Source organism: Nyctereutes procyonoides, unplaced genomic scaffold (assembly GCF_905146905.1).
Source record: "Nyctereutes procyonoides isolate TBG_1078 unplaced genomic scaffold, NYPRO_anot_genome, whole genome shotgun sequence".
Lineage (NCBI taxonomy): Eukaryota > Metazoa > Chordata > Mammalia > Carnivora > Canidae > Nyctereutes > Nyctereutes procyonoides.
This window is the reverse complement of record NW_026575048.1, coordinates 37,088,181-37,108,401: the sequence shown is the minus strand read 5'-3', so window position 1 is coordinate 37,108,401 and position 20,221 is coordinate 37,088,181. Positions and strand designations below refer to the sequence as shown.

Below are 20,221 nucleotides of genomic sequence, written 5' to 3'. Positions count from 1 at the left end.
GATCAAGTCATGCATCAGACTCCCCACGGGGAGGCTGCTTCTCCCTCTGCCTATGTATCTGCCCCTCTTTCTGTGTCTCTCATGAATGAATAAATAAAATCTTTAAAAAATAAATTAAAAAATAAAATCTTTCACATAGCTACCTTTCACACTTAAAGATAAACTGAAGCCCTCACTTTGCCTTTAAGACCTCCATGACCCAGTCCCTGCTGGTCTTGCTCACCTCCTAATTTTCTCCCTTGTTCCCCAGGCTCCAACACCCCTGTCCCCCACTGCTATTTGAACACACCAAGCCACTTCTGTCTAGGAGCCTGTATGCTTGCCACTCCTCTGCCCCATCACTCCCAGTCCCCCTCGCTCTTGTCCTTCAGCCTCAGCTCAGATGTCACCGCCTTAAAAAGAGTCACTGCCCCAGACCACCTTCTCCAATGTTACATCATTCAATACCTACCACCCTTACCCTCTATCATACAAACTGTTCTTATTTGTTTAGTGTTTCTCCCACTCAATGATCAGCTCCAAAGAAGCTGGTTCTTGTTTGCCCTCTTTCCCCCATCTCCCAGAATAGGAGTGGAATAAAAATGTGTGGAACAACATTGGGGTCAGATGGGCCCGGATATCTTGGGTTTCATCCTGTACAGCTCATGCAACCTTCAGCAAGTTATTTCACCCCTGCTGGTTCAGCGTCCTCATCTGTCAAAGGGATACAAATGCTCACCTTGCAGGGAAGCTCTGAAGGTGAAGACAGCCTGTCCGTGGCTACCTTGGCCCCTGGTGCATGTTGGATGGACGCTGAGTAGTTACACAGGAGAGAAAGAGTGCCAGCAGCCCATCACTCTGAGCACTGACACCATGGACTCTCTGCCCACGTCTGTGCCTGACCCCACATTGTCTGTGAAATGGAGAGGGATCCTGGCTCTGAGGACAAATGTCAGTCCTGACTGCAAACTCTCAGCCAAGTCACAACCCTGTATTGCTGGCTGGAACAAGTCAGCTCGGCCCTGCTCCACTACAGCCTTAAACTCAACACACTCAGGACAAACTCGCCATCTCTCCCTCGCTGATCCTCCTTGCTCCTCACAAGTCAAAACTAGCAGACAACCAGGGGCACTGATCAATCGGTTGAATGACTGATTAACTATGAAATATCTGATAGGCAAAGCACAAGACTTAAACTAAATCTACTAAAAATTATGAGCAGCCCAAGACTTTGTCCACCTGTGGACAGAGGGGAAGAGCTGGGTTCTGCCTGGACTTCTGGCTGTTTCTGGAAGTTGTAGAGCAGATGGGCTGCAGGAGAAGCTGTGGCAACCTTCCAAGAATTCACTGAGTGACTCATTCCCCTTTCAGTAAGCACTGTTCACAGGGATATACTAAGACCTTGTACTATTTTCCTATTGTTACTATAACAAATTACCACAAACGCAGTGGCTTAAAACAACACAAATTTATTATTTTAAAGTTCTGGAGGTCAGATGTCTGAAATGGGTTTCAGTGGACTAAAATTCAGTTGTTTCTCCTAGAATCTCTAGGGTATAATCCTTTCCTGTGCCTTTTCTGGCTTCTGGAAGCCACCTGCATTCACTGGCTGGTAGCCCTCATCCCCTACATTTGAAATTAGCAGCACAGTATTTTCCATTCTCTGGTTCTCACCCTCCTTCCTCACTCTTAGAAGGACCCTTGTGGTTATACTGGGACCACTGTGATAATCCAGATGCTCTCCCCATCTCAAGATCCTTACCTTCATCACATTTGCAAAGTCCCTTTTGCCTTGTAAGGTAACATTCACAGATTCTGGGGATTAGGATGTGGACATCTTTAGGAGGGGCATAATTTTCCTACCACAGATCCTGAGCAGGACGAGCTTGGCGCGGGGGCATTGGCCTGGAGCTCAGCCTCCTGCCTCCCTACCGACTCTGCTCAAAGTAGAATTCAGTGCGGGCCAATGGCTCACTCTCCTTGACAAGTTGTACTGGCTGCTGGGGCTCAGCTGGGCCACAGAGAAACCAGCCAGGCCAGGCAGCAGCCTCAAGCTTGAAGGCTGAGCCTGAGCTTCTCTGGAAGAAGGTGAAGCGTGTGGCCTGTTCACCACCCTTGTACAGGTCCTCGATGTTCACATCCTGTGGGGGCAAGATGGCTGCTGCAGGATGAGGCCACTGGTTGAGGTGTCAGCCCTCGAGGCCTCTGGGGGTTGGCCAATGAGGGACTTTACAGGGAGGGTCCATACCCAGGGAAGGGCCTTCTGCAGGTTCTGGAGGGCAGGGGTCTTGGCACTAGGTGCAGAGGGAAGGGGAGGAATGTGTGGACCTGGCCGGGAGTCCCACAGATGGGTGCAGAGATGTCAGAGCATCCTGGAAGCCAGGCCATGCCTTCAGGGTCCCCCAGAAGAAGGTGTGGTTTCTCACCTCCAGCTGCAGGGTAGGCCCCTCTCCTGTCTCCACGCATGCTAGGCAGCGACTGCCTCCCTGGATCCCCAGGAAGATGGGGACTTTGGTACGGTCCAGGCCTCTGTTGGGAAGTATGCAGATCTTCTCTGGGAGGAAAGAAAGAAGAGAGCCAGGAGATAAAAGGACCCAGATTGTAAGTTCTCAGTGAGCTAAGCCTGGGTAGGAAAAAACTGGGCCAGGGCACACCTGGCTTGACCCCTGCAAGCAAGCTGCCAGGCAGGCTGGGACCCCTGCAGCGGTCATGACACTCTTAAAAGGAGAGGTCCTCAGCTGCTCCCTGCCTCTTCTTACTGTCACCAGGGCAGGAGGGAAGAGGAAAGCCAGTGGCAGGTGGAGCATGAATGTGTCCAAGGGGGTGGAGGCCCCAGATGCTCACCTGCACAGCAGTTGTCCACATTGGGATCTCCCACCAGGAGCTGGTCACCTCTTAAGTATAGAGCCTTCTGATCTGCATCCTTAATTCTGGAACAAGATGGTAGAGCTGATAGCCTGCTCCATTTAGGCAGCACCAAGCCCCAAAGTCACCCCCACACTCTGAAGGATTACACTGAGCATTTAGGTGTTCTTCTCTCCTACAAGAAGAAGTAGGTGTATGACTCCACCCAAGAGCAGGTGAAACCAGGTCAGCCTTAAGGCAAGGGAAGGTCTTCTGGAACTCATGATTCTCAGAGGCTCCCTTTACCAGCGTTAGCCTCTGTCAGGGCCCTGGGCTAGCGGGGAAAGCCAGTATCTTCTCACTATTGGGTAGACAGTTTTCCTGATTATGCTAGCCCCTTTTTCATGCCCTTCCTGAGAAATTTCCTAATGAGGCTCAGATGTCAAATCTAGGATAAAGTGACTCTTTTCCCAGATTTTCTGGGCCTGACCCAATTTTTCACAAATGTTTATTCCCTTCAAGGAAGGAATTAATTGAGTGTATAATAAAGTGTGGTTTGTGGGGCACCTGGGTGACTCAGTCAGTTAAACACCCAATTCTAGATTTTATCTCTGGTCTTGATCTCAGGGTCATAAGCTCAAGCCCCATGTCAAGCTCTGTGCTTAGCACAGAGTCTGCTTGAAATCCTCTCTCCCTCTCTCTCTACTCCTTCCCTTCGAGTGTGTGCTTCCTCTCTCAAATAAATAAAATCTTTTAAAAAATAAATGTGGTTTGCTCTTCAAATATTTTAAAGGCTTTCTTGTAGAGTAAAATCCACAAATCAGAAAAAAAAATCTTACGTGACAGTAGGTTTGCCAACATGGCCACCTTGTTCCATGCAAGGTGTGTTCTAGGGTGAGCCCGTGCTATGGGTGCCAAATTTAGGAGGTCAGTGAAGACCTGGAGGGTGTGATTACAGTCATTTGGGGTTGGCAGTGGTTCCAATGATCGGCATGGGAGGGTAAATACATGCTGGGGAGCAGGGAGGGAACTGTGGTTGAATGTACACAACATCAAAGTCATGCAGGTTATTAGCTCGCAGGTTATTAGCTCGGTCACTTGGCTGTCTTCAAAATGTCTGTCAGTCACTCTCAGGACCTTGGGAGCCTACCTCCAAGGGCAGAACCTCTGGGCCAATGCCATCGCCTCCAGGAGATTTTTCTCTCTCAATAACAGCTAATTATAATATCCTTAGCTAATGACTGTATGTATTTAAAGTAGGTTCACTTGTACAATAAAAATAAATTTCTGAAAAGAGCTTGGACTTGCCAATTGGCATTCCCTTTCCAACCTGGGCAATGAGGACTTGTGGGTAACTCATCTGCCAGCAACATTCTATTTGGAGACCAGAACCCAAGTTAGATATGCCAAAGTGCTGACACCTGTTTTGTCATTTGGGTGCTTCACACACATGTGTCTTGCCATCCTAGGCACGTTGAAACTTCCTGGAGGCCCCAGCTGGCCCCCTCATGTCTAGCACAGGGCAGGCCCATGGTGGAATTAAGGAAATGCAGCCCAGAAGTCAGTCCTGTTTTATTTGTGTTATGTCTCATCTTGTTTCTCAAAGAGCTGGAGGCAGTTTACAATGAAAAAATCACAGGCAATAAAATATACATTCTAATTAGTGTCTCGAATGTCAAATGAGGTAAAAGTGACAGCTGGGAGTGCAGACAGGGAATAAAGGCCACGGAGGCTGACATATAAAGATGCTGTCACTGAGATTCAAAATTGTCTCTGAGTTCCTGGAGAGAGGAGGACGGAGCAGCACAGAGGGTGAATCCTGGCTCTCTGTGACATGAGGTAATTTATGTAACCTCTTTGAGCTTTGGTTTGAATGGACTCAGTCACGTTTCTCCTGTAGGTTACTTGGGATGGAGGCAAGGCAGTAGAAGGGCTGGCATCTTGAGGATGCTCAGGAAACAGAGCTATTGTTATGATCATGATGAATAAGCTTAGTTATGGGTCACTTGAGATTTTTTGGGTGAGAAGGAGCTGCATCCCTCTCCTTAGCCTTCTTTCCCTCTTCCCATGTCATCCCTAAACTCCTGGTTCATAAAGGAAAGACTCCAGGAAGACTTACGTGTAGTATCGTGTCATGGGGAGGGAGCACATTCCTGTGATTGTGGGTGACTGGTCCTTGCTGAGGGAGAAGGAGAGAAGGGCTGTCAGAGAAGGAGGGTATGTAGAGCTGGGGGCAGGCCCCCTAGGGGTTCCCAAATCATTAAATCACAAACTGGAAAGATCTCACTAGGCTGCTTATCTATAATTGGCCTGCTGGAATCCACCATGGTCTCTCCAGCCCAGCAAGCTCCAGGCAGCTCTGCCTCACCCTCCTCTGGGGCCATCTGGCAGGGGGGTGAGCCCATGACATGTGCATGGTGCTAGCTTGGGGAAACCAAAGAATGGGTTCCTCAAAGATTTTAGACAGGAGTACTTCCTGGGAATGAAACTGAGATGGCATGTGCTCCAGCCTCACAGTTTGAGGATGAGCTGAGCTCAAACCATGTCCCACTGCCCAGCCTGGTCCTAGAGTCACCACACTACTGCCCTCCCTGACCTGAGCTGAGGGAATAGCAGCGCTACCAGGAGGCATCACCAGCCTGCTGCTGGAGGGTGTAGAATCTCCCTGCAGGGTTAGCCTCATTCCTAGAGATTGGAACATTCTGCCAAGACTGTGAAAGAGAGACCACCCACCCCACCCCACCCCCATTCTGCTCCAGATGTAAAACAGGACAGGCCTGAAATATAGAGACTTGTGTGTTTGAGGATGAGTGATCTAAATTGAATCTGGTATCCTATTATTAATCCCGGGCCACAAAGCTTCACACGGCTCTCCTCTCCTTCTGGTTGGATCGTCCTGCCCTAGAGCTTTTCCCCAAAATGACCACCTTCAGAAAGGCCATTCCAGAACCTAGCAAGGAAGAAAACCCAGAGTCAATCAGGGCAAAAGAGTGGTAGCCATTAAAAGTAGCCCAGAAAAGTAAATGCAAGGGCGGCTGGGGCTGAGGTATACACAGTAGGTCTGATTCTCACTGAGTAAGAAGAGGAAATAGAAAAAAAAAGAGGGGATAGTAGAAACTAAGAAGGAACAGGGGAAAGAATGGGAACAGAAAGGAGCAGGGCTTAGAGGGAGAGAGTTTGACATGGAGGGACATTTTGAAAAGTGGGTGAGGAGGAACAGGTTGATGATGACAGCAGGGCTTCTGGCCACGCCAGTAGCACTGAGCTCCAGTGTCCAGTGTTAGTACTGGATCTGCCACTTAGTCACTGTGGATAAGTCATTTTCCATCCCTGGACTTGGAGGTGGGCATTTAAGTTTTGGTGAGAGCAAAGAATAACAGGGTGCCTCTGGGAGTGCAAATTCTGAAGGATGTCGGTGACATGATTAAAATCTTAAAACATTCTACACATACTTTAATATCACCTGTTCCCCTTATTCTAAGGAAAAGTAATGGATTGTCCAAATGTTTAATTATAAAGATGTTCACTTTATTCAGACAGTAGTAAGAAGTTGGAAATAAGCTAAACGTCCAATAACACATCATTAGTTTAAAAAATGGTGGCAAATTAAATAAATAAGAAACATGTACATTAAAGATGATATTGTGGAGGAACATTTTACAACATCAAAATATGGGAAGTGGAAAATTCAGGTTATAAAGAATGTGTGCCTTATGATCCCATTTAAAGGCACACACACTGAGAGATACACCCAGGGATAAAGACTGTCCATATTGTTACACCACCTGTCTTCAGCAGGCAGAAATATGAGTGATTTCCTTTTAAACATGTCTTAACATCTTTACTATATGAACATGAATTTCCTTTGCAGTATAAAGTAGGTTTTCATTTTTTTCAAAAATTGAAATCCTCAAAGAGTTAAAAATAGAGCTACCCTACGACCCAGCAATTGTACTGCTGGGGATTTATTCCAAAGACACAGATGCAGTGAAAAACTGAGACTCCTGCACCCCAATGTTTATAGCAGCAATGTCCACAATAGCCAAACTGTGGAAGGAGCCTCGGTGTCCATCGAAAGATGAATGGATAAAGAAACTGTGGTCTATGTATACAATGGAATATTACTCAGCCATTAGAAATGACAAAAACCCACCATTTGCTTCGACATGGTTAGAACTGGAGGGTATTATGCTGAGTGAAGTAAGTCAATTGGAGAAGGACAAACATTATATGGTCTCATTCATTTTGGGGAGTATAAAAAGTAGTGAAAGAGAATAAAGGGGAAAGGAGAGAAAATGAGTGGGAAAAATCAGTGAGGGGGACAGAACATGAGAGGCACCTAACTCTGGGAAACGAACAAGGGGTAGCGGAAGGGGAGGTGGGCGGGGGGATGGGGTGACAGGGTGATGGACACTGAGGGGGGGCACTTGACAGGATGAGCACTGGGTGTTATGCTATATATTGGCAAATCAAACTCCAATAAAAAAAATTGAAATCAGTTAAAGTCATTGGCTCCCAAACACGCCTGCCCACCAATCACCTGGGGGCCTCTGGATAAGTACTATTTCCTGGGCTGAAGGTTCTGATTCGCCAGTGTTTGAAGTGACTCCATGACTAGCCAGGCTTGGGAACTGGTACACCATCTCGGTTTTTCTCACTCTCCAGTAGAACATATAAATCACCTGCCGATTTTGGTTCCCTAGGTCTAGGCTGGAACCTGAGACTGTGCATTTCAAACATGCAACCAAGTGATATGAACACCACTGGTCCCTGGCCACACTTTGAGTGGCAAAGGACTAGTAAGGTGGACAGGCTGCCAGCAGCGTAGCCTCAGTGCAAGCACTCTTAATGCTGTGCCATCTTTCAACTGAACCACTGGGGCTCCTTTGGTTGTAGTTGCAAAAATATGGGAAGCCTAGTAGTTTTGCCAAAGTCTGGCTGGGACAGATCAAGTGGAGAGCTCTGTGTGTGAGGATGAGGACTCCCACTCTTGGTCACTGTCAGCACATGGGGGGGGGTGGGCAGAAATTCAGTGCTGGTCCAGTCCAGCTGGATCCCTGGGGGCCCCAGAAGCCTTTTGTCCCGGCCTAACCCTAAATCCCAGTATTTTTCTCAAAGACTCCCATATCAGCCACCCCCTACCTGGGTTCTGGCTAGACTGTGATGAGGTGAATATGAGCGAGAAGCTGTCCTCTAGTCCATCAGAGAGCCTGGGGTTCTGGTGCTGAGTGTCTGCCATGATCTCTCTCAATGCACCACACACTCCATACCCTAAGCTTTCCCTTCCCTATCATCACCAAGTGACCTTTCCCTGGACTTTGGCCTGTAGTCCTCCCTGGACACCACTTCTGCCTGTCTCAGACTTCATCAACCCACATGCCCTGAGTCAAAAACAATTATCCAAGTAGTGCTAGGCTTTCTCCATCACACCCTCTCCTCTTTCTCCTATACATTTTCTATGTGGACTATGTTCTCTTCAAACCCATATGTTAACTTCTGTGGAGCCAAATCTAAAGACTCTTTTGATTCCTCTAATATTTGGCTTCTGCCTCTTCAGAGCTCTTGACATTGATTGATTCATTCACACCTCCATTTTCCCCTTCTCAGGTTCATGTAGATTCTCCCTTCCATTTGGCGGTGTTCCTAAGGTGGAAGTCACAAGTCTAAGTCCTAAGCACTTTCTCTTGTACTGCATGGATTTGCCATTCACCCATTTCCACAGCTGCAGTGATCATCTTGGTCTAATGCTTCCCAAGCCCCGACTGAACATGCTATTTTATCTCCAACAGTCTATAGGACACCTACCTTTGGATATCTTGCCATCACACTCAACCAAACAGATCTGAAATCAAATCAATCTTTTCCTCCTCTCAGCCCATTCATCTCCCCCCTTTTCCTTACTCTAAGTCTGATTTACCAACAAGTACTGATAAGTTATTCTTTAAAACGTAATTTTGTCAGGGCACCTGGGTGGCTCAGTGGGTGAGCATCTGCCTTCAGCTCAGATCATGATCCCAGGGTCCTGGGATCATGTCCCACATCAGGCTTACCATGGTGAGCCTGCTTCTCCCTCTGCCTGTGTCTCTGCCTCCCTCCCTCTCTCTCTCTCTCTCTCTGTCTCTCATGAATAAATAAGATCTTTTTTAAAAAATGTAATTTTGTCTCCTTTTTAAAGATTTAGTTATGAGAGAGAGAGAGAGAGAGAGAGCATGAGCAGGAGGAGCAGAGGGAGAGAGAGAGAATCTCAAGCACACTCCATGCTAAGCATGGAGCCCGATGTAGGGCTCAATCCCACCACCCAGAAATTATGACCTGAGCTGAAATAGTCATATGCTTAACCAACTGTGCCACCTAGGTGCCCCTAAAATGTAACTTTGTCTTCCTAATAGCCACTGGATCTGTGCCTGGATTCCTGGTTTTTCTACCTTTAATCTAGTCCAACCTATGTGAGGTACCTGGACCTATATTCTAGGTATTGCTTTCACAACATCCCCACCCCGCTCTAGAATCTACAGTGGCTGCCCATTTCATCATCATTTGGCCCTAATTCACTTTTATGAGTGTATTTACTTTTCTGTGGACACTAAACCACCCCTCTGGCACGTGCCTTCTTCTTATCTTTCCAGTGGGCATGTTCAGAGTTGTCTTTGATTTCCATGCCTCAAAAGCCATCCCCCATCCTTGCCATCCATTCAGGTCTTTTGGCATTAGAGCCACTGGATATGGTATCATTTATCCATAGATTGAGTCTCTGGCTCTACCAAATTAATTATCAGGTCAGAGTAAGAGCTCAGATATATGAAGTTATGTCACTTAACCTCCAGTTCTCAGTTTCAGCATCTATAAAATCATAGAATTAGAGTCTGTGGTTATTAAGATTCTTTCCAAATCAACCTATCTATGATTCCATGACTCAGAGTTTAATGAATCTTTACTCTTGTAACCCTACTCTGAACTCCTATTAAATTTCACTGTATTGTGTATTGTTCTATATACAGACATTTTTTCCCTTATAAAAGTTAACAATATCTTGATCCATGAAGGGTAGCATGTATCTCCTTCCCACCACCATGACACACACATATACTTACAACCAGGACATAGAAACACACATGGGAGATTTCAACCGCAGTTGGCTTCTAGACCTAAATCTGCTACCAATTTGTCTTGCCACCTTAGAAAATCCCCTGTAGTCCCTGGGCCTCCCACTTGTTATTACAATGAGAGGCTAGGCAAGGTCAGTATTTTTCAAAACTAAGTTTCACAATGGAAATTTACAAGGAAACCTAATGAAAGTAAAAAAGATAAAGGGGGCTTGCTTTTGCTGAAACAGAGCATGATGGTGACACTAGAACCCTGCGAACACTGTACTGCCCTTGACCACTAAAGCAAGCACCGGGGCATACCCCAAGCCTCACCACACACTTGAATTCCACTGGCCTAGCTATCTGAAATTACTTTTTAAAATCTTATCTAAGTATTTTTAAATCTTGACTTGGCTTAACCAATGCCTTCTCTCAAATTCTTTCTATGTGCTCCCAGACTTATTTAGCATCCCATGAAATTCTGTGGAGGGGGTACCTTGTTATCTAGAGAGCTTGCCAAGAGGCATTAAGGGAGGGGACGTATCAGAAATATTGACAGAAAGGAGAAGGAAAATGAGAAGGAGAGATAGAATACTGCCTATCAACCACTGACCTGCAATCCTGGAAGCCTGGAATGTCCAACTGATTTCTCCAGGGCATCTGCCCTGAGTTTATACTGTCTGGTCAGGGTGGGTCAAGCCTGCAGCAATCTTTATAATTGGCTCTAGGATGGGAAAGAAGAGACTAGAAATTTCACAATGCCTTTAGTACAGAGTGGATAATAAGAAGGTGGGGGCATTAATGAGTGTTTGTTGAAGGGGGAGAGACTCATCCATTAAGCCCTAGCCGAAGCCAGTCGCTGGGCCCCTGCTCATAGCTACTGTCATTGACATTGTTATTGGTGGTTTCAATAGCCAGGTAAACAGTCTTGGGGTCAGATGTCTTCATATTACCTTCCCTTTGGTGCCCCCATGGGGCTCTGTCCTAGACTTAGAGAGGTAGAGGAGGTAAGAGGGGATGCATCTGAGGGGCCCAAAGACAGAGCAATGTTTGGTGTTTTAAGCCAGGCTGCAGCCAGTGAGATAAGAGAGGGGACTGATGGCATTACATGTATGGCCCAGTTTGGAAAGAGGGGAGGGAAGCTTTTCAACAGGTCCTATATTAGCTGATACTAGGTTGATGACACAGAACATCTAAGGAAACCCACCTACAGAGGACATTGACTTTAGATACATGCTGGGACTGAGCAGCCATCACATGCCCTGAAGTGCTTGAACACATGACAGTGTGAGCAGGGCAGAAGTAAAGAGAATACTCAAGCCTCTAATCAACATTACTTAACTCAGTCCATCCATCCACCTATCTGTCCAATCAACCAACCATCCACCCATCCACCCATCTATCTATTCACAAGGGTCAGAGAAGCTTAGCATAGTGTTCTCTGGGGACCATCTGCCTTATGGTAATTTTCACTCTAAAGTCATTTGCACAGTTCCACAAAGGGCCTGGTAAGAAAGTAGGAGAGATCCTCATGCAGATGCTTAAAGAGTGACAGATAAGAAAAGATATGGGAGGGAGGGGACCCAATTTCTGTTTCTTAAGGCCAACAGTCATTCTTCACCCCTCTCCCAATCTCTTATCTCTCTGGAAAGGGCCAACGCATGGGGTATTATGCCGGGTAATCAATGAGCATTTACTGAGCATTTCACTGCTGTGTGACAAAGACATGCAGTGCATGGTCCCTGTTGTTAGATAGCTTTACGGTTCAGCTGGGGAGCTAAGTCATAAACACTTAAAAAGATAATTAAGAAGGCCAGACTCTAATCTGCGGGACAAGAGCACATTGGAAACAATAGAGGCAGAGAATCTCCTTGAATAAAAAAAAAAATCCCAGAATTGAAAGGGCCTTAGTCATGGCATATAGGCTTCCTCCAAATGGAGAAACCTGTGCGATGGCACCCCTGAGACATAGTTAATCAGGCTCTTCTTCAACACTTCCGCAACCTCTTAAAGGAACCCTAACAGTGTATGTGGTCCTTGCGTTTAAAATTTTTGGGTCACACATAATTTCTACTCATCAGTCCTGCTTGTGTCTCCTGGAATTACACAGAACAAGTTTATTTTTCTATGAGGCAGAGCTTTGAGTGTTTGACTGGAGCTCTCTGTGTTTTGCTTCTCCAGGATAAAGAGCTTCAGCATCCTAGCCTCTGCCCTTAGGATTTGGTCTTAGGACACTCTCTATTACTCAGAACACACTTGTAGTCCTCAATGCCTATAACTGGCACCAATGCCATAGGATGTGGGCATTTCACCTCTATAAATACAGGCCAATCTGGGGGCTTATACTGAAATTGAAGAAATCTAAAACCACTATGTCTCTTTCAAAAAAAGAGTCATGATGCCAGGGTCCCCTAGCCTATACATTCCTAAAGACAGCATTTAATACTCCTTCCTTTTCTATGGATTCATATCAGGTTATCTCTGCTGAAACCATTTTGAACTCTAACATCCTACAAATGATGAATCAATTACTTTAGGCTGGAGAAAGCTTCCAGGTTGAGGTGAAATTTCAGCTGCTCCTTGAAAGGTGGGCCCATTTAAATGGGTGGAGGAGAGAGAAAGATATTCCAGGGTGGAAGAATAGTTTCCACATTCTGTACTCACTGATTTCCAGTTATTTGTCAAACATTATTTGAGGTGCTTAGAGACAAATTGATACAGCCTTGACCTTGAGGTCATTTCAGGGGCCATAGAAGTTGGCATAGCAATGTAGCACAGAGTAGATGACCAGAGATCTTAATTCAGCAAAGCCTTCTTGGAGGAGATGATGATATGAGACTATGAATGGGCCTGTGGGCAAAGAAAGAGTGTGAACTGGATCTGTAGAAACAAGCTTGATGCCCGGAGCTCATGTTCTTGATACTTCTGAGAGGTCTGTGATACAACTTATGCTGTCTGCTACCTGAAGGCTTTGGCGGCATCTGGGTCTCAGCAGCTCCACGGAGACAGACCCTTATGGTCTGGCCACCTCCTTGCTAGTGCCTCAGCAGAATCTGAACCTGCCAAGCTTGTCTGACTGGTGAGGTGCAGGAAGAATGCCTGGGGCTCAGATTTAGACCTCTCCTCTGGCTTCTGGTCTGATCCCCTAGAGTTTAGAAGGTAGGGGTGCTGGAGTCACAGTCCTTGGCATGTCGGACTGGAAGTGCAAAGGTAATCAAGGAGGAACTAAATCTTGCAGGAACAGAGAATATTCAACAAATTTAGTATGATCAGCTTTTAAACAGAATGTTTGGGGAAATAAAAGGTCAGATGTTAATTGTGAGAAGGGAAATGAAAATATTGGAGAAAATTGTAACCATAATAAAATAAGTGTATTTCTTTCTCTTTCCCTCTGTATTAGTTATCAATTGCTGTATAACAAATGACCCCAAAATTTAATTGAGGAGTCTGAGTGGCTCAGTCAGTTAAGCGTCCAACTCTTGGTTTCAGCTCAGGTCATGATTTCAGGGTTATGAGATCAAGCCTTGTGTCAGACTCCATGCTCACTGGGAGTCTGCCTGAGATTCTCTATCTCCCTCTGTCCTCCCCACTTGTGTGTGCCTGTGCTCTGTCTCTCTCTCTCTCAAAAGATGAATAAATCTTAAAAAAAAAACCTTAGCAACTGAAAGCAAAAACATTTATTTTCTCAGTTTCTGAGAGTTGGGGATCTAGACCCGCTTAGCAGGGTGGTTCTGCTTCAGAGTTTCTCTTGAGGTGGCAATCAAGTTGTCGGCCAGAGTTGTATCATCTGAAGGCCTGACTGGGGCTGGGGAAGCTGCTTCCAAATGCGCTTATGTGGCAGTTGGTAGGAGGCTTCATTTTCCAACACATGGGTCTCTTTATAGGGCTGCTTATGAGATGGCAGCTGGCTTCCCCCAGAGCAAGTAAACAAAGACAGAAAACAAGATAGAGGCTGCAGAGTCTTTTGTAATCTAATCTCAAAAGTGGCATAATATTACTTCTGCCACATTCTGTTGGTCACAGAGAAAATGTGGGTACAATGTGGGAAGAGACACACAATGTGAGATGGGATCAGCAACGGCTGTGTTAATGTCATAGGGCCACCACAACCAATTACCACACAGCTGGTGGTTCAAAACAATAGAAATTTGTTCTCTCACAGTTCAGGAGACTAGAAGGCCATCCTCCCTCTGAAGGCTTTGGGGAAAAATTCTTCCTTGCCTCTTCCTAGCTTCTGGCAGTTGCCTCAATCATGGCATTTCTTGCCTTATTGCAGTGAAAGTACAATATCTGCCTCCATCTTCACATGGCCTTCCTGGTCTCTGTGTGCCTACGTGTCTTCTCCTCTTCTTGCACATGCAGTCATGTTGGATTTAGAGCCTACCCGAATACAGCGGGACCTCTTAACTAATTGTATCTGCAAAGAACCTAATTCCAAATAATGTCACAGTCTAAGGTTTCCAGAAGGAAATAAATTTCAACCAGCACAGGATCCTTTGGAGGCTGAAACCCACACCTTGCAATCTTAGGGAGCTGTGACCACTCTAGGCCCAGGATTGTTCTTTCTATAAATTCCTTCTCCAGGAGATTTCAACCATGCTAACTCATCATATTCTCTTTCTTTGCAGGTTTGAGGAGATCTATGTTCTGATTCTTGCTTCTGCTGACCAGCAGAGTTCAATTCAATTTGAATTTCACTCAGGGAGTGCCAAGGATGGTCACAAATATTGTCTGCTCTGTTTTCCCCAAGATTAACTTATTTATTACACAAGGAGTCCATCTTCATCATGGAAGAATTAGAAAATGCAAATAAATAAAAGAACAAAAAGAAAAGTCACCGGTAATTGCTAAATTGCTATTGCTAAAATTGAAGTAAACTCTTTCAGACCTCTATGCAGACATATATAGATAGATATTTTTAAATTAAAATGAAATTACAAGATATGCTACTTTGTAATTTGCTCTTCTCACTTAGAATGCCACGAGCAACTTTTTATGGGAATAGATACCAGTATCTTGGATTTTAATGGTACCTCAGGCTTCAAAAGGTAATGCCTGGACATTTTTCAGCCTTCTGAGCTGGAGTCATTCCTCGGACATCACCACCTTCTCCTGCCATGGCTAGAGCACGAGGGTTGACATGGAAAAGATAGAATATGATGGCAGCTGAGTTTTAAGGAAGAGGGATGCGGCTGGGCCTTGGGTCCCTAACTCTATGACCTCCCTATTCTGCATACTGGTGGATGACAGGACTTCATGTGAGCAGCTGGTGGCCCTAATAGGCTCACCTTGGGATGGGCTGGCCTGTGGGGCTCCGGACTACTGGGTAAGTTACCATGAAGCATGAAGGATTTCCACAATTCCCCCAACCCTGACCCCTTAGGAACCTTTTTATGTAATTTCCAATTCATCTTGAGTGGTTTTTGCAAGATTCCACACAAGTAGCACCACTCAACAGGGGAAGAAAATGTGGACAAAGCCCCAAATCTCAGAAGGATTTACCTAAACTGGGAATCAAAAAGGAGAGTGGCCGAGTGCCAGCCAGAGGTGAGGCCCTGAGAGCAGATGGTGGGTGGCTGCCATCAGTGTCTTCCTCCACCTCTGCCCCACCTGAGCTGCCTCTGCTCAGGTAGGTTCTGAGGGATGCATTGCCCTAGTCACACTGCTGGAAGTAGAAGTCTGTGATGGGGTTGTCCCAGCTGGCATCCTCTGAGAGCTGGGTAAGTCTGAGAGGCTGGTCTGCTTCAGGCACGGTGCAGAGGAACCAGCCTGGATAGGCAGCTGACTCAAAGCTGGAGGTGAGCCCCGTGTCCCGCCGGTAGAAGGTGAAGCTCTTGGATTCCTTGGCACCAAGGTAGAGTTCCATGATGTTTACTGGCTGTGAGCAGAGGGGCAGGTGAGGGGAAGGAGTGGAGGAGGCAGGAGAACTGGGCTGGGGGCATGGAAAGGCAGGGCTGCAATCACAGAACCCTGTGAGGGAGAGGAGCTCAGGGCCCAGGATGCATGGCCCAGTGGCTTCAGCATCTGCTGGCTTATGAGGTCAGATAGCAAGGAAGCCCCCACAGGACTCACCTCTAGTTTCAGAGTTGGTTCCTGCCCTGTCCCACACGACAGGCACTGGCTTCCTCCCTGGACGCCCAGGATGACTGGAGACAGCTTGGCATCCAGAGACCGGTTGGGGACAACACTGATCTCCTCACCTAGAGAAAGGAAGCCATATTCAGGGGAATCTTCCCCTACATCGTGGACTTTGGAGAGCAAGACCTGCATGAGACATCCTGTCCCTAGACTGGGAAAAGGGAAGCTTGTTAGCCGCTGTCATCTAGGGAAGGGTGGTCTCTTGCCAACTGGCCCAATGACATTGAGGCATGTAAGGACATTGTACCATATTCCCATCCCTAGGCCCATCCCCTTATCCAGGTTCAAACCTTCAAGCCTTTTGTAAGCTCTAGGGAAGATCTGGCCATTTCCTTTAATGCCTTTTGCCCCTCTGGCCTTGTTTTGGAAACTTGATTTGGTAAGACTCTCATCAGATTTATTCAGACATATTTATACCTTCTGTGATATTCCTGAGAACAAGAGGGTCTCCTTCTTCTCTGTACCATCCCCCACCACACATACAAACACATACACATTCACACATACATATATGCATGCATACACACATACACACACGTACACACACAGCCTGGCAGGAGTATCTGCCTGGCTCCACAGCCCAGTAAAGGTGTCCCAAGTGGGCAGGTATGTGCTATTTTAGAAACAAAACCTGTCATAGTGTATGGGGCAGAAGAAGTAAGCACGAAGCCAGATGGTACCACCTGCTATCTGGGTTGCATCACTCTGAGTAACCGAGAATCCCCACAGAGCAGAGGGAACCCTGTGTAAAGGGGTGGAAAGTCACTCTCACATGGGAATAAAGGCCTAGAGGCCTGTTTCAGATCTCTCCTCAGCACTGGGTCCCAGGAAAAGGAAGGTTTGGCCTAAGTCCACCTATGAGGGAAGAACAAAGCATTCATCCTGGAAAATATTCACACGTTTGCATAGAGGCTTCAGGTGGCACTGGGGCATGTGTCCTCACTTTGCTACAAGGTATAGTACTTTAATTGTCCTGCTTTTATGATGTCCCCTCTACTGTGTCAGGTCTGGGATCTGTAGGTCTGTGCCAGTTTGCATAGCTATTCTAAGCCCTCTTCAGGCCCCCTCCTCTCAGTGTATAGACACCTAGGGATGTAGGGTAATTTTTTGCCACCAACCTTTGATGACCTTCCCTGCATGTAGCCCTCCAGCTAGAAGCTGATTCTCATGCAGATAGAGTACCTTCAGTGCTGCATCCTTCATTCTGAAACATCAAGACACTTAGTTAGGTGAGGGATAGGTGTTCGTTCAGGCTGGCTGGGCTCTACAGAGTCCCCCAGTATCAGGCATTGTCTCTGTCTCCTCCCACTGTGCCAGAAGTAACTGCCCAACCTTCTCTGCCAGCCCTGCTGGGCTCATACCCTACCAATGAGATAATAACACAGCCTCCCATCTGACTCTTGATTTTGCTCCTTCACCTTATTCCATCTTTTCTACACCAACCAATATTCTCCATGTGTGGACTGTGAGTCAGAGTGCTGGGTTCTTGTCTGGCTGTGCCACCATTGCTGCTGAGTCACAACAGATAAGCTGCTTGCTCTCTCTGGGCCTGAGTCTCCCCATTGCTAAATTAAGACAATGGGTTAGATAATCCCCAAGCCTCTTCCAGATGAAAATCTGATTCTTCAATCATTTTTGAAGACATGAAGACACATTTACTTCCATTTATTAAGTGAGGAATATCTTTACATTTAAAATTCTTGGGGCGTCTGGATGGCTCAGTCAGTTGAGCAACAGACTCTTGGTTTTCACCTCAGGTTGTGATATCAGGGTCATGAAATTGAGCCTTGTGTCAGGCTCGAGCTCCGTGCAAAGTCTGCTTAAGTTCCTCTCTCCCTCTCCCTCCACCCCTCCCCACTACGCACACTATCTCTCAAATAAATAAATAAATCTTTAAAAAATACAAAAAATTAAAATTCTTTCATTTTACTTTTCAAACTTATTCTCATCTCTGATCACAGTTGATTTTTTGACATCCTGTGAGGTGAAAAATATATCCTAAAGTGGGTTTCTTCAGAAATTATATGGAAATAAGTATGCTATGTGAAAACTGTTTCAGTGATGGCTAAACACAAACAAATCTCATTCAAAGTTACTAATATATTGCATTGCACTGTGGTTCTCTTATAAGAAGACACAGTGGTATTTCCCACAGGACTTGATCAAGGAGCAGCACTGTATAAAGCCACTCATAGGACTGGGGCTCTACAGAACACACGTTGGGAAAAGCTATGGTAGACTCTGAGTTCAGAGTAAGCAAAGACCATTTTCAGTCACTAGTGCAAAATCCAGAACGCAGCAGACTGACTGGCTCAGTACATGCCAGTGGACAGAGAGATTGATTGACTAAATCATTTTGTTGTTGTTTCGCCCTGAAGGGCAGCAGGGAGGTAATGGAGCAGAGTGGCTGGACTGACATCAATTCACCCCAGTGGTTGGTAACAGCTCTGACTGGGTCTCCTGACTTCCCTTCTCATTATGGATACTGAGGGCTGCGGCTGCACACAGACTGACGCACTTGCTCCCTCTTCTCATCAGGGAACCCCCATGAGGTGGCCAGCCTCAGCTTGACAGAGGCTGGAAAAACTTCCCTTAGGACAATGAGGGACTGTTCACAACTTCCCAGCTGCCCGCCCACCCATGAGAGCCCCAGCTCTGGGCAGCCACAGCCCTTCCCTACCCAGAAAGGATGGACAACGGGTCTACCCATAACTTACTTCCCCCAGAGGACACACCCAATCAGAGGTTCAGATACTCACCGGAAGCACAGCGCCCCACTCAGGACCATCCTTAGCTTCACAGTGTGTAGACTCTTATTCTGAAATAACACAAAATCTTAGGTGGACATAGAGACTAAGCTGGCAGGGGCCTGGGTAGCAAACAGCCTTCTGACCCCGCCCACAGTATGTGAACATCCCCCACAGAACAGAGGGTTCTAGAGGTGGGGAGAGCCTCAATCCTGCTGGAAAGAATGAAACCCAGCTCCCCAAAGGACACCTCAGAATGCTCCTTTCTCCTGGCAGAGCCTGTGTATCTGCCCATTCCTCTGGGATGCCTCAGCCCTTTTAATAATGCACTAGGGAGGAGCCCCTGAAACTGCCAGAAGCTGAGGAGGAGCAGGGTTTCCCAGGTATTTCACACCACCCTAAGCCTCTGGAAACACCTACTGTTCATTACCTCTCCCAGGGAAGGAAGGTTCTGCAGATAGCATTCTTTCAGCAATTCTGATGAATTTCCAAGGGGCTTTCCAGCTCTTCAAGAGCACTCAGCTCCCAGACCTTAGACACTTCCAGACCCAAAGGCTTCAATGCAAATAGCCCCTCAAGGAAAGTAGATTTCAGAACAAATTCTCCCTTTCTCCTCCCTTCTTCTCTTCCTTCTGTCCTTCCTTCCTTTGCCAGGCCTATGGAAAATGCCAGAGGTGGGGCTTTCCTGCTCAGGCAATGTTTTAGTCTACATTTTCATTGGAGAAAAAACCTGAAAATCCAGATTGGAAAAAAAAAATCCATGAAAACTTGTCTTCTAAAAAAAAAAAAAGAAAGAAAAGAAAACTTGTCTTCTTTGAGTGTACCATCAGAAAAACCAATGACATTTTTCCTCTGTGTACATATACATGTGACTGTCAACCCTGTCTCCCACAACTGTGTCATAGAGCCTACACTCTATTCAACGTGCTTTTTTTCATGTAGCAAAATAGAAGAATATCTTTCCATACCGAATATGAATTATGGCATAACATTGAATAGCTGCACACATTTCACTGTATAGACACATTTATTTATAATGATCAATTATCTATAGTCTATTATTATTTGCTATTGAAAATCATGTGATGACAAACATCTTTGTATCAACCTCTTCACTCATGTGTCTGATTATTTCCTTAGAAAATAAAATCTAGTCCATGCCACCTGTACTCAATCCTTCTCCAATACCTAACTGGCAAAAAAATATGTGACTGGGAAAAAATTCATGTGGTTTCAATACCTCCATACAGTCTCTGTGATGGAGCTGAATTAAAGTTAGAGGGCAGTGCATAATAACAATTTAACGACCAACAATTTAATGACTGATAGCCATTTATTGTTAAGGTACAAATTTTAAAGAAATTGTGTTCCAGCTTATAGGTTAAAAAGTCCTTAAAGCATTCAAAAATAAATAAAATATTGAGGTTT

The 20,221-nt window shown here is 45.9% G+C and overlaps 2 protein-coding genes across 2 annotated transcripts; both read right to left on the bottom strand.

Annotated features, from left to right (window-relative positions):
* Positions 1 to 1,432: 1,432 nt before the first annotated feature.
* On the bottom strand, positions 1,433 to 10,632 carry IL1F10 (interleukin 1 family member 10). Its single transcript, XM_055327284.1, has 5 exons — positions 10,522 to 10,632; positions 4,943 to 5,002; positions 2,824 to 2,909; positions 2,406 to 2,533; positions 1,433 to 2,120 (listed from the first exon to the last, which is right to left on the bottom strand). The coding sequence occupies exons 1-5, from the start codon at positions 10,566 to 10,568 to the stop codon at positions 1,908 to 1,910; spliced, it is 534 nt and encodes a 177-aa protein (XP_055183259.1). The 5' UTR covers positions 10,569 to 10,632; the 3' UTR covers positions 1,433 to 1,907.
* A 2,938-nt stretch (positions 10,633 to 13,570) lies between these two features.
* On the bottom strand, positions 13,571 to 19,124 carry IL36RN (interleukin 36 receptor antagonist). The gene is made up of 5 exons (XM_055327283.1): positions 19,044 to 19,124; positions 18,806 to 18,864; positions 17,165 to 17,250; positions 15,981 to 16,108; positions 13,571 to 15,786 (listed from the first exon to the last, which is right to left on the bottom strand). Exons 1-5 carry the CDS (start codon positions 19,086 to 19,088, stop codon positions 15,562 to 15,564), a joined length of 543 nt encoding a protein of 180 aa, XP_055183258.1. The 5' UTR covers positions 19,089 to 19,124; the 3' UTR covers positions 13,571 to 15,561.
* Positions 19,125 to 20,221: the final 1,097 nt, after the last annotated feature.

Bases quoted from the DNA above. Each gene is read 5' to 3' on its own strand.
- IL1F10 (XM_055327284.1), bottom strand. From the start codon at position 10,568: ATGCCCTGGAGAAATCAGTTGGACATTCCAGGCTTCCAGGATTGCAG. The intron at 2,910-4,942 runs GTAAGTCTTCCT...ATCTTGTTCCAG, and splicing joins CCCATGACACGATACTACAC to AATTAAGGATGCAGATCAGA. The intron at 2,534-2,823 runs GTGAGCATCTGG...CTTTCCTCCCAG, and splicing joins TGTGGACAACTGCTGTGCAG to AGAAGATCTGCATACTTCCC.
- IL36RN (XM_055327283.1), bottom strand. From the start codon at position 19,088: ATGGGCAGATACACAGGCTCTGCCAGGAGAAAGGAGCATTCTGAG. The intron at 17,251-18,805 runs GTGAGTATCTGA...TTGATGTTTCAG, and splicing joins AGTGGGGCGCTGTGCTTCCG to AATGAAGGATGCAGCACTGA. The intron at 15,787-15,980 runs GTGAGTCCTGTG...CTCTGCTCACAG, and splicing joins AACCAACTCTGAAACTAGAG to CCAGTAAACATCATGGAACT.